The sequence below is a fragment of the Macaca nemestrina genome, chromosome 4 (assembly GCF_043159975.1).
Source record: "Macaca nemestrina isolate mMacNem1 chromosome 4, mMacNem.hap1, whole genome shotgun sequence".
In the NCBI taxonomy this organism is placed as follows: domain Eukaryota; kingdom Metazoa; phylum Chordata; class Mammalia; order Primates; family Cercopithecidae; genus Macaca; species Macaca nemestrina.
Window position 1 is genome coordinate 164075888 of NC_092128.1, and position 14024 is coordinate 164089911.

A 14024-nucleotide genomic window follows, 5' to 3' on the forward strand; every position below is an offset into this window, starting at 1 on the left:
CACTATACATCCCCGTGTTCCTTCCAGCTAAAGAATAAAATAGAAACTTTCCAGAAAGTGTTGACTACTCAACACATACAGAATACAAATCCTTGAAAGAATTCATTTCATTATAATTCTCTAAGGGATGAAAAGACTTTACTGTACTAAAGAGAGTAATACTGCTTTTGCAACTATATGTATAAATAATGATATGCAAAATATGCATTTTGTTTAAAATGTTATTTTCCATAATTACAAAGGAAGAAAAACAGGGTACAGATAGTCAAATGACAATGTACTTAAAATTCAGAGTTAATATCTGAGAAAATTCTATCTTTTGTAATACTAGTAATTATTATGTTACTTTAGAGTCAACATGTCAGATTATGTTTCTTGTTTCTAAATTCATACAGGCAGAAGCTTGATCTATTGTGTTTAATTACTAAGTTACATACCAGTTCTTGTCTCTACCATCAATGGAGGTAATGCGGCATAAACGCTGACCTGAATTGTAGAGATATTTGAGTATAATCACACTTCTAAATGCCTGTCTGATATTGTTCAGTGTATGTAAAAATTATTAATATACTTAATTTTAGGAATATTGTTTTATGATATTCAGCTTAAAATTATGAAAGTGTGCATCGAGTCACAATTTATGCTCTACTTTGAAATTTAGCTTCTATTGTGGATGCCAGTGATTTGTTTATTGCAAACAGTGCATTTCAGTAACAGTTTCAACATGTTCCAAATATGCAGCATATACAGTTTTTCCAATGTAATTAGTTAGAAATTGAAGATGCTTAATTTTAAAATTGAATAGTTCATGAAAATCTATTTCCATTTTCTGTATGGCTTATGCAGTTTCTCTTCATAAAATGTTCTATAGTTGCTTGAAGAAATTAAGTGTAGTTAATCAGAAAGAACATTATGGTTTGACACCTAATTTGAAAGCCCTGTTTTGAAGCAGTGATTGATTGCTTATGGCATTACACAGACCAATGAGAACCCAAATAGGAAATCCACTTATGCTCAAAGTAGATCCCCAAATTGGTGTAAGTTAGGGTGGTGGTGTCTTTTTCTGAGACATAGTTCCTAGAAGTATATATGTTTGCTAGAATGTATACTTTATTGTTTAATTTAATAGATTTAATAGTGAGAAAGCTTTACAATGAATTGATATAATTATTGCACATTAGAATGAAGATCAGTGATAAAGTTATTTTACTATGAAACCAAATCAGTTTCATTAATATAAATGGAGATGTGATGTTTGAAAGCTTAAAGTGTGGCAAAAATTATCTAAATGATGTTAGTGAAGGTGTTTTCATCTCTATTGATTCTATATTCATCTCTCCTTCAGTGCCGCCAGCAATCTCAATGCCTCAGAAATCTTTTAATGCCACGGCAGAGAGAGGAGAAGAGATGACGTTTTCCTGCAGGGCCTCAGGCTCTCCAGAACCTGCCATCTCCTGGTTCAGGTAGGTTATGCACCCCGTTCCCTCTGGCTTGTGTCCATTATCAGGCTTATGGAACAGTATTGGGATCTTAATCATTTTGGTAGAAAGCAAACCATTGCATTTTAGTTTCATTAAAAAAAAAAATCCTGGTGCTATTTTTGGGGCATAAAGTGGTTAGATTAAACTGCTAAAGAGATCAACAGTGTGACCCCTCACTAATATTCTGAGTCAAAGGCTGTACCCATTATACTTATTCTGTCTGTAAAAGCAGACTTTTGGAAAAATGGGACCAGGAGCACCTGTGACTTAGTCAAACATTTTATTATCCCTACAATGTATCTTGAAATAGATATTCTAGTGTTATTGACACCACTGTCATATGTATACAATATCATATTTTATTATAATTGTGTATATTTGTATTATACAAAAAATATTGTATTATAGAAAAAAGCTGATTTTATAGAGTTAAAATTCCGTGAATTTGATATGTAATTTTTAAAAATCAGCTCATCAAATGAGTAACTTCTGTATTCTACATCTATAATTTGATAGTTTACTTACTTTTTTTAGAATTTTAAAATACTATTTGATTTTTATTAAGATCAAAAATATTTTTAAATATTCCATTCTTTTAGATTGTGTCTCAAACTACTAACTTGGAGACAATAAACTTTAAAACTGGACCATCTTGTAAACATGCATTAGTAATGCAGGTTACTACAGAAGCATTAGGTACAAGTATTTACAGAATCACTTCATAAACCATATAGTGAAAAATAATTTTAAAAGATTAGTAAAATATACATCAAATGTGCAAAAGTGTCCTTACTAAGGATGAGGTTATTGTTTTAAAAGTTCTTTGAAGGGCAATAATTGAAATCCCAAACTAACTTTTATTCTTTTGTGCTTGAGCATGTACTGACATTACCTTCAACTTTAAACCCTTTGTTTATACTGCTTATCATTTTAATAGAGGATTTAACAACGCATGAGATGTTTCTTCAAATATTATGCGTTTAGATGTTCTTTTCAGACAATAATTTTCTTGTGACAAACTGTTGGTATTTTTTCGTAGGATTACACCTTGAATATTAACATATTCACCCCAGATAATCATCATCTGTCCCAGTGACTGCTGGTTTACTCATGTGGATCCTTAAAAGTCTATATCAGACCTAATTGTATCACAGAAAAGCCACTGAATCATTCATTCCAATGAACAAATATTGTTCTACAATCTTTTTTCCTATGGTTTTGTATTTCCAAACAGATTTATTTTTTCTTATTTGAACAACATTGATGTAACAGATTAAAGAAAGTAAAGCACAAAAATACTATGAGTAGGAAATTGAACAACAAAAATGAGCTTGCGTTACTCATAGTTCCACTTTGGTATGTAGTGGGAAAAACATCCTAAACTTCAAGCCTATGCCGATCTTAGCTAATGTAATTGATGATTCCACAAACCAATAGTAGGACTAGTAGCTGGTTGGAAAGTACAGGTGAATAAACTTGTTTTGAAATAATTTTTCAGTCATTTATTAAGGAATGCTATAAAATGTAAACTGTTCTGTGTAAAGGGGCTAGAAGTCTTCCTGCATTCAAGAGCAAGAAGGGAGCATGTATCTTTATCCTGTGAATTCATACTTAAGGGCACTTCATCATTTCTGAGGGAGAAATACATGGAAACTGGGTGTGTGATTGTTACAGTGTTAGAACATATGCCCTTGAAAAATATGATTCCAGGTTTAAGAAGAAAATCTCCTTTACTTCTGAGATAACTTGATCACAGAGATTCCAAGTTTGATAGTAATTTCAGATTCCCCACCTATTAATGTTGATGTTAAGTTATGCAGATTCCTCATTAGTCCCATCTTTAGGACAATATTAGAACACTTACCATCAAGTGAGAATAGTAATTGTGAGACTGGATGCTTTTAGTTTGGTCATATTTAGTTGTCTACACCACAACCCTTTCAAATAACAGCTTACCAATTACTTCTCACCAGAATACCAAGATTCTCCAGCAGATGGGAAGTTTTAGCTGGCTTGGTTTTTCAGCGAGACTTCTTTTCTGCTGAGATTTTTTTCTTAAAGTTTTCCATTTCTTCAAAATTGTTTTCTCCTATTTAATTGGAAATATTACTATATAGACGAGTATAAATCAGATTCAGAGAATAATATAATGAGTAATTTAAATCTATATTTTTTCTTCTCCATATCTTCATATGGTATTATTTCATCCTTCCGATAGAATGAAATAATAATTTATTGAAAACCTAAATAATTGTTCTAGTCTCTGGATATAAAATATATACTGGGAGGATGAGAATGTGTGGTTGTAACATTAACAAAGGTAAAATTTGTGTTAGAGGGAAATTCTGACCTTTCATCTGTACATGTAGACATGTCATGTTTGTGGAAAAGAAAAAATTCCCACAAGTATCAGGAAATGTAGGGTAGTAGCCCTGAGAGAAATGTCCAGATCGTTTCATAGAGATAATATTTCCAAGCGAGATAAGTGAAGTCAGTTGTACTAGTCAGCTTGAGCTGCCAAAACAAAAAGCCACCCACTGGATAGTTCACACAACAGGAATTCCTTGATCTCTTGGCCTCGTGATCCGCCCGCCTTTGCCTCCCAAAGTGCTGGGATTACAGGCTTGAGCCACCGCCAACATGGTGAAACCCCATCTGCACTAAAAATACAAAAATTAGCCGGGCGTGGTGGTGCACACCTGTAGTCCCAGCTACTCTGGAGGCTGAAGCAGGAGAATCACTTGAACCAGGGAGGCAGAGGTTGCAGTGAGCCGAGTTTATGCCACTGCAATCCAGCCTGGCAACAGAGTGAGACTCCATCAAAAAAAAAAAAAAAAAAAAAAAGAATTTCTTTTCCCACAATTGTGGAGGCTAGGTGTTTAAGATCAACGCACCTGCAGGGTAGCCTTCCCTCTGTGTACAAACTCATAGAGAGAGTTCTGGTTATCTTCCTCCTCTTTCAGAAACACCAATTCTTTTTTGCTTGTTTGTTTTTTAATAATCTCAACTTTTATCTTATGTTACTGGTTTATATATTACTATAGTGTACTTTTAATCATTATTTTAGAGTGTACTCCTTCTACTTATAAAAGAGAAAAGTTAACTGTAAAACAGCCTCAGGCAGTTTCTTTAGGTAATATTCCATAAGAAAGCATTGCTGTCCTAGGAGATGACAACTCCATGCCTGTTACTGCCCCAAAAGACCTTGTAGTGGGATGAGATGTGGAGGTGGAAGACATTGATGTTGATAATCCTGACCCTGAGTCGGCCGAGGCTAATGTGGGTATCTTCCTTTATTGAAAAAAAATTAGTGATTAAAAACTTAAACAAGAAAAAATATATATCCTTATGAAATAAACAATAAAGAAAATATTTTGTATAGCTATACAATGTGTTTGTACTTTAAGCTGTTATTAAAAAAGAGTCAAGAGTTTAAACATTTTAAGAGTATATAAAGTAAAAAAAGCTAAAGTGAATTTTATTACTGAAGAAAGAAAATGTTTAGTGTAGCCTAAGTATACAGTGTTTATAAAGTCTAGGGTACTATACAGTAATGTCCCAGGCCTTCACAGTCACTCACCACTTACTCACTGAGTCACCCAGAAGAACTTCTAGTCCTGGAAGCTCCATTTACAACAGTAAATGTCATATATCTATATATACACACACACACATAGCATTAACTTTATTTATTTATTTATTTATTTATTGAGACAGTCTCGCTTTGTCACCCAGGTTGGAGTGCAGTGGTGCAATGTCAGCTCACTGTAACTTCTGCCTCCCGGGTTCAAGTGATTCTCCTGCCTCAGCCTCCTGAGTAGCTGGGACTACAGGTTCATGCCACCATGCTCGGCTAATTTTTGTATTATTAGTAGAGACAGCGTTTCACCATGTTGGTGAGGCTGGTCTTGAGCTCCTTGTGATTAGCCCGCCTCGGCCTCCCAAAGTGCTGAGATTATGGGTGTGAGCCACCGCACCTAGCAAGAAAAACTTTTATACCATATTTTTTACTGTACCTTTTCTATGTTTTGATATATTTAGATACACAGATATTTACTATTACGTTACAATTGCTTCCAATATTCAGTATAGTAACATGCTGTACAAGTTTGCCACCTAGGAGAAATAGGCCATACCATATAGTTTAGGTGTGTAATAAGCTATACTATCTTGGTTTGTGTAAATACACTCTATGATGTAAACAGTGCTACAAAATTGACTAGGGACGTATTTCTTAGAACATACCCCTGTGGTTAGGCAAAGCATGACTGCATTATCCTTTTTATGCATTGCTGAAATCAATGTGTCAATAATTTGTTAAGAATTTTTTATATTCATGATTATGAGAAATATTGTTCTATCAATTTCTTGTTCTTGAGTTTTTAGGGGTCAGGGCATTACTAGTCTCATAGAATGAGTAGTGAAGTATTTCTTCCTCTTCTGTTTTCTAATATAACTTTTATATAATGTTTATTATTTCTTACTTAAATGTCTGGAAAAATTCCCGTGAAACCATCTGTGTCATGATTTTTCTTCAGTTCACATTTAAGTACAAATTCAATAATATTTTCCATAGAAATCGGGCTATTCAGGTAATTTTCTTTAGTGAGCTTAGATGATTTATGCAATTCCAGGAATTTGTCCATTTCTTTTAAATGATATTTACTAGCATTAAGTCATTCATAATATCCCTTTGTTATGCTTCAATTTGCATGTTTTCTGTAGTATTCTCACTTCTCTCATCTTGATAACCTCATAACTGGTTATTTGTTCTACTCTCTTTTTTATCCTGATTATTCTAGATGTAGGTTTACACACATACTAATTTCAGTGAATCTGCTTTTGGCTTCAATTATTTTTTGTTTCCTATTCTCTATTTCATTAATTTCTGGTTTTATTTTTATTATTATTTTCCTACTGTTTACTTTGTCTTTAATTTTCTCTTCCATTTTTGGTTGCTTAAGGTGGACTTATGCCATTGATTCTAATCACTTATTCTTTCTAATATAAGCATCTGTTTTTCCTCGCTAAATATGGCTATAATTGTACCCTGCTAATTTTGATATGTCATATTTCCATTTTAGGGGGGTTTAAATATTTTTTAAAATTCTCATGTTATTTTTAATACTCTTCATTTAAAAGTATATGCTGATTTGTTTCTAGGTATTTGGGTATATTTCATAAATATTACTGCTGTTGATTTTTAACTAAATTCTATATTTATCAGGAAATAGACTTTTTAATGGTTTCAATGTATTTAACTTTATTGAGTCTTAAATTATAGTATGTGTATTTCACTATTATTGTATGGAGAAATCCCTAATATTAAATAGATCAACTCCCTTGATAGTATTGTTAAAGTGTTTTATATTTTTTTGTAATAATTCTTCTCCAACTTTATTTTTAAATGTGTCTATTTTTATATTAAGTTCTCTCTGTTTTGCTTCATATTTTTTGAAGCTCTAGTATTATGTGTTTAAATATTTATTCATGTAGATCAGTACTGTGAAAATTATTATTTAAGGGCTTTAAGGATGGAAAAAATGATACCATATAGAACTTTGTTTCAGTCTTCTGTTTTTCATTTTGCTGTGTCTTCAAGTTAACTAAGTTACGTCACTGTATCTTCAAGTTTACCAATATTTTCTACTGTAATGTCTAATGTTTTTAATCCCATCAGAGTATTTCTCTTCATTTTATTTTTCTTCTCTGAGAATTTCGAAGAGATGTTTTGTATGTCCTCCATGCCTCTCTTACCATTCTCATGTTTTACTTCCTTGAAAATATTGGAATATATTTCTAATAGTTGTTTTAATAGGCATCTACTCACTTACCCTCTGTATCATATCTACATTTTGTAATTGATTGATTTTTCTCCTCCTTTTCTTCTTTATTTTTTGGAGACAGGTTCTCACTCTGCCACCCAGGCAGGAATGCAGTGGCACTCATTGCAACCTCCAACTCTCGGGCTCAAGTGATCTTCCTGATTCAGCATCCCCAGTAGCTGGGACTATAGACATGTGCCACAATGCCCAGTTAATTTTTTATTACTATTTAGAGACGTGATTTCAGTATGTTGCCAGGGTTGATCTTCAAATCCTGGCTTCAAGAAATCCTCCTGCCTCGGCCTCCCAAAGTGCTGGGCATATAGGCGTGAGTCACTGTGCCTGGTGATTTTTCTCTTTCCTCTGGGTCGTAGGTCATATTTTCATGTTTATTTACTATCCTGGAAATTTTTTTTTTTTTTTTTTTTTTTTTTTTTTTTGAGACAGAATCTCGGTCCATTGCCCAGGCTGAAGTGCAGTGGTGTGATCTTGGCCCACTGCAAACTTCACCTCCCTGGTTCAGGAGATTCTCCTGCCTCAGCCTTCAAGTAGCTGGGAATACCAGCACGTGCCACCACATGGCTAATTTTTGTATTTTTCGTAGAGATGGGGTTTTGCTATGTTGGCCAGGCTGGTCTTGAACTCCTGACCTCAGGTGATCTGCCCGCCTTGGCATCCGAAAGTGCTGGGATTGCAGGTGTTAGCCACCACGCCTGGCTGTTTCCTGTTGTCCAGGCTGGAGTGCAGTGGTGTGATCTTGGCTCACTGCAACCTCCACCTCCCGGATTCAAGTGATTCTCCTGCCTCAGCCTCCCAAGTAGCTGGTACTACAGGCACCCGCCACCATGCCCAGCTAATTATTTTGTACTTTTTGTAGAAACGGGGTTTCACCATATTGGCCAAGCTGGTCTGTAACTCCTGACCTTATGATCTGCCCACCTTGGCCTCCCAAAGTGATAGGATTACAGGCATGAGCCACCATGCCCAGCCAGGAATTTTTAATTGGGTTCCAGACATTCAGAATTTTGTGTTTTGGGGTGCTGAATATTTTTGTATCATTTTACTTTGTTTTTTGTATTATTTTACTTTGTTTTATAGATGTAGTTAAGTGACTTGGAAAAAGTTTTATTTCAGGGAGAACTTCCATTTAGACTCTTTTAGGTGGATCCAAACCACCTTCAGTCTAGGGTTAATCTGGTTCCATTACTGATGCAATATTATTCTAAGGACATGATTCAAGTCCTGTGTTTTAGTATATCTTTTTACTCTGGGTGGTTGAGTTGCAGATTATTCCCGGTGCTATGTGAGTTTCTGGGATTATCGTACTTTATATTTTCTAATGGTTCTTTCCCTCATCTGAGAAAGCCTTACTAGTACACATTCATTGATCAATACTCAGTTAAAGATTTGTTGGGAACCCTCTGCAGATATCTATAGCTCTGTTGCCTGTGCAACTCTCTTCTCTCACATTAGCTGACCTGCACCTTCTAGTGGCTTTGACCTTCCCCAACTGCACACTCTGTCTTGCAACCCAGATACACTGCCTGACTCTGTTCGTGTTCTCTCCCTCCCCCAGCTGCAGCCTGAAAACCCTCTGCAGGCAGTCAGCGATGGAGGTGCTCATAGGCCACTGTCATATGCAATCAGTTGGCTAATGTTTGAAAACTATTGTTTTATATGTATAGCCAGTGTTTTTGTTGTTTAAATTGCAGGCGGATAGTTCCTGTTACTATAATATTGTTCAAAATGAAATTGTCATTCAATTCTTTACTGTTTACATTAATTCTGTGTTCCTGACCCCTATATTCTTGTACCTGAAAAATGGGGCACTTAGAGAAGTGGTTTGAGTTTGAAAGAATGGGCTCCATGCATGTATCAGAATCCCTTGGAGTGATTTTTAGACATTAACATTTCACAGACAGGGACTGTGAATAGCAATAGGAGCATATTCTGTCCGACTTTACTGGGAGGGAGTAATAAGGTATTTATTGGGAGGGAGTAATAAGGTATTAGTAATATTCCCTTATTTATGGTGGCTTAATCATATTTCCTATTGAGCATTTAAAGTGAATGTAATTTGTACACACTTATGTTCTCTAAATATGTTAAGTTTTCCCCCTCTATTTCAAAGGCCAAATCAAGGATTTTTATTTTCCCATGAAAATTCCCAGAGTAGTACAACCATCTTTCTTGTCATATCTCCAGTTATAACAGATCACCTCCCTCTCAAAAAAGTTGTAAGTCCACTAATGGAATCTGCATTAGCCTCTATTAATGCCAGCCAGATTATGGATTCCTCATGATGGGTGGCAACTAATTTGCTATACATCAAACATTTAGCACAATATTTTATATGAAGTTAGGAGATAACCCTCTTTATTAGAAAGAACACTGGAACTTAATTAACCTGCCGCTTTTATTAATGAGTGAGCCTGTCTTTTTATTTGTGAGTTGAGGAGCGGAGATATACATATACTGTAGTTCTCTGATTTTGAATGAGTATGCAGAGGGAAAATGCACATTATTTATAATTGTGAGTGCTGAAACCTCTACCGTGCTATGATGATGATTATTATTATTAGGAAACAAATGAATAATTTTCATTGAAGATATTGAGAAATATATCACTAATTATGATAAAAACCCTATCTACATATTAAATTCTAGACGAAAACTCTGAAATGTCATTTTTATACCTGTTGTAAAGATTGCATTAGTAATAATATCAAAAATATATATAAAAGATACTATATATGCATTTATTATTATTATTATTTCTTTTTTCGGACAGTCTCACTCTATAGCCCAGGCTGGAGTGCAGTGGTGTGATCTCAGCTCACTACAGCCTGCCTCAGCATCCCTCCCAAGTAGCTGGGATTACAGGCGCCTGCTACCACGCCTGACTAATCTTTGTATTTATAGTAGAGACAGAGTTTCACCATGTTGGTCAGGCTGGTCTCGAACTCCTGACCTCAAGTGATCCACCCGCCTCTGCCTCCCAAGGTGCTGGGATTACAGGCGTGGGCCACCGCACCCTGACCCATGTGTTATTATTTTATTAATCCTAACTTTGCAGTCTTCCACTCCTCTTAAGAAATGTTATGTACTTCATGTTACATTTAGAGATGTGAGAAACTGGAAAACAAATTCTATTGAGCATAGACATATAAAGATTATGTTCATATATGTATTAGTGGTTTCTGGAAAGTAGAACCAGAATTCACTGGAAGGAACTGTGTAGTGTATCAGAGAAATGTTTGATTTTATTTTAGGAAATAGCTTTAATAATATTTATAGAGATTTGTTTTTTAATTTAAACTTGTATGGACAAGCAAATCTCTCCACCCCAATGGACAAATTCCAAAACTTTTCATTAGTGGTTTTAAAATCAATTCAGTCATCCAAAATACTATTATAAGAAAAATACAGGAGGGGATGCAAAGAAGAGAAAAGAGGAAAAAAGATGTATAAAATGAAAGTGAGGAGAATGCGCAATATAAAATGATTTCAGAAATACTGAGGGAAATCATAGAAATATTTCAGATTTTAATATATTGAAAATATTTCTTACTGTAGATTATAGTAAAAATGTTTGAAAGCCATGGTTTTAAAGGACAGCATAGACTAGAATTGAACAGAATGAGATGTATTTCAGTAGAGAAAAAAATCTTAAAATATTGATAATTATTGGTGACTAAGAGGAAACAGAAAAACTATTTTCCTCATTGAAGAATAAAATTATCATATTCAAAATAGTTTCTAAATTAATTGTGTTTTCATATAATTCTCCAATCTTACTATTTTATTGTCAGTACTTACATGCAATATACATTTATGATGTATTTACATTGTATTTACTTTGAAGCTTCTTTGAAGAAATTTTCTATGTAAATTATTTTAAATGTGTCCCAGGAAGGGAGTAAATAAATATATATAATTAGTATATATTGTCTCGCCAACATTTAATTGTGTATGGTGTTAAAGACAGCAAACAAATTTTTTTTTTTTTGCTAATTAAGTACAAATTGAACTGATAGACTTTTTGCCTGGTAACTGTAGAGATTTTGACATAGCTCAAATGTTATTCTTGTGTCTATATTCAAAAACAATTTCAAGTATAATTTTATTGTGTATTCATTAGGTTCTGAGGATACTAAAAATATACTTTTGATTGGAATATAGCCCTATCTTTCAATGATGATAACCATGTAGTCATCAATGCCTATAGATAAAAAAGTTGATTATAATCTCCTATATTATAAAGTCAGATTTGTGAGGATGAACCTCTTTTTTCTTCTTTAGGAATGGCAAGCTCATTGAAGAAAATGAAAAGTACGTATTGAAAAGGAGCAATACAGAACTGACTGTCAGGAACATAGTCAATAGTGATGGTGGTCCTTATGTCTGCAGAGCCACAAATAAGGCAGGAGAAGATGAAAAGCAAGCTTTCCTCCAGGTCTTTGGTAAGTATTATAGCATAGCGGTTAAACCTGTTGTGTCTAGTGGAAGATCAGAGTCAAATTCTACTCTCATCATTTGAACTATTTAAACTTTCTGTATTAAACCCATTTCATCTTCTCTGTAATACGTTTTACATTTTAGCTACCAGATAGAATTATCTGAAGAATAACATAAAATTACACATGCAAATTTTTGATACGCTTATAACGGAAGCTGGAAAAAATTCATTTAAATTACACCTAGTGAGGTTTGTCATCCATATCTGTAAGCCTGGATCTTTGTAAGTCTCTAAATGACACGTTAGGATCAGTTTTACTTACAATATATTTCAAAAGGGCACATTTATAAGGCTACAGTTTAAAAACATTGACTTGTAACTGTACTTAAATATTCTCTTTCATTTAACTAAATGAAAATATAAATATCTTCCGTATTTACCAAGAGCCATATTATCTTCTTTGGGTAACTTATACAGCATAGAAAACTAGTACTTTACAAACATATATTGATGTAGCTTCAATTATGTTGACAAGAAGAAAGACAATGTTGGCAGTGGGTGTTTCTAATAGAATTTTTCCCTTTCAATAGTGTAACACTAAAAACTATATGCCCTCTTAACATTTAATATGTTTTCTCCAACTTTAAAAACATTGTTATTGAAGTGCTTTCACAACAAAAATAAGGAAAAGGAAGGAAGGAGAAATCTGAGAGTAAGAAGAACCAGTGTTTGCAGTTGACAGGTGCAGAAGTGCCCCTTGCACTGACCATGAGATGAATGGTAACCCCTGCATGGGCATGCGCTCTGCGGACTGGCCTGTAGTCACTGCTGGAAGCATTTTCTGAACTAGAGAGATATTTATAAAGCTTATATTCAAGTGGAGCGGCACGGAGAATAAACAGCTATACCAAAATGTATTAAAATAAAAAATACAATTTTAAAAGTAGAGATGTTTTGAGAGTGAAACTGGATAAATCAGGTAGCATTGGATAAAGAGAAGTATTGTTTTGGATAGCATGGTGTTGGAAAGTTATTCTGAAGGATAATGTTTAGGTGATGTTTACACAAAAGTCTAATGATCAGAAGTAGGCCAAGCTAAGTCTAAAGAAGATTGTTCACTTAGAGGGAAGAGTAAATATACTTAACATTTTTAGAAATTGTTGAAAGTCCCTACCTTGTTCTAGCAGTGTTCCTCACTTGAAAATATTTTTTTTTCTAGAAAACCTACAAAATTGAATAAGTATGACTCAATATAAAAATAATCGTATTAGAAATTGTATTGTGTGAGATTATTCCCAAGGGTAGACGGTCTTAATCTGCCTCAATGTACTCATCTGAAATAGTAGTTACATCCTTTTTATCAGGATTGGAATGGAAAAGAAAAAAGAGATTTTTTTACATTTCTGATATTTTCATCCTTTCCAGTAGAAAATAATACATGAAAATTTTACATGTTATGTTATTGTTGTAGTCACTTTTGTGTAGTAACATTCAACAAACTTTTGTTGCTCTTGACACAAAATTGTATGCGTATTGTGGGAATATAACTAAATCTATTAAAGTGAATGAAATAGTGAATTGTTAAAAATTCTGTATGCTGTTTTTCTGATACCAAGAATGTTATTTTCTGAGCTTAAGAACAACTTATTTGTGTTTCTTGGTTAAACGTGTTAAAAGATGTTAAAAGTAACTCACACTGAAATAATGAGTACTCGATTGTATCCATTTTATATCTAAACAAGCAAAAATTTAGGAAATGCAGATAACACAAATTTCAAAAAATGAAGCTCTCTGGAACTATTTAAGTTTATGGAGGGACATATTTCAATATTGAGATACTTAAAATTAGTAGACATAATGCTTTTCTTTTTATACAATTTATGATTAAAATTTAGTTCCGTTATCTAATATATTATTAAGTAAACTGAAGTCCAAATAAATCAAGTGAAATAATATATATAAGTAACATGTAAATATATTTACTTAGTACATATTTCAAAATTTTATATGATTCTACTTGCTACATTTTCAGGATATATCATCATTTACTTCTTTGGTGAAATTGTTAAAGGTTAAGAGAGAATTAAAACAATTGTGTGTGCATGTGTCTGTATAAATATATTCATGTGTATGTATGTGTGTATATACATATCTGTGCACACATATGCACCCATATACATGTGTGTTTAAAAGAAATTTTGATTTTGTGGCTTTAAGATAGGAAAATAAATATAGAAATGGCTTTTAAATTGGCAAAAT

General features: G+C 33.5%; 1 protein-coding gene across 6 annotated transcripts in view; it reads left to right on the forward strand.

The window, feature by feature from the left end:
- LOC105498550 (neural cell adhesion molecule 2) overlaps nt 1-14024 on the forward strand; it is a 569177-nt gene that overhangs the window by 347750 nt on the left and 207403 nt on the right. For all 6 annotated transcript variants that reach the window (XM_011770694.3, XM_011770699.3, XM_011770698.3 and 3 more), the window contains exons 6-7: nt 1346-1463; nt 11609-11769. In XM_011770694.3, the coding sequence (XP_011768996.1) occupies nt 1346-1463; nt 11609-11769 (279 nt within the window). The remainder of the gene's footprint in view (nt 1-1345; nt 1464-11608; nt 11770-14024) is intronic.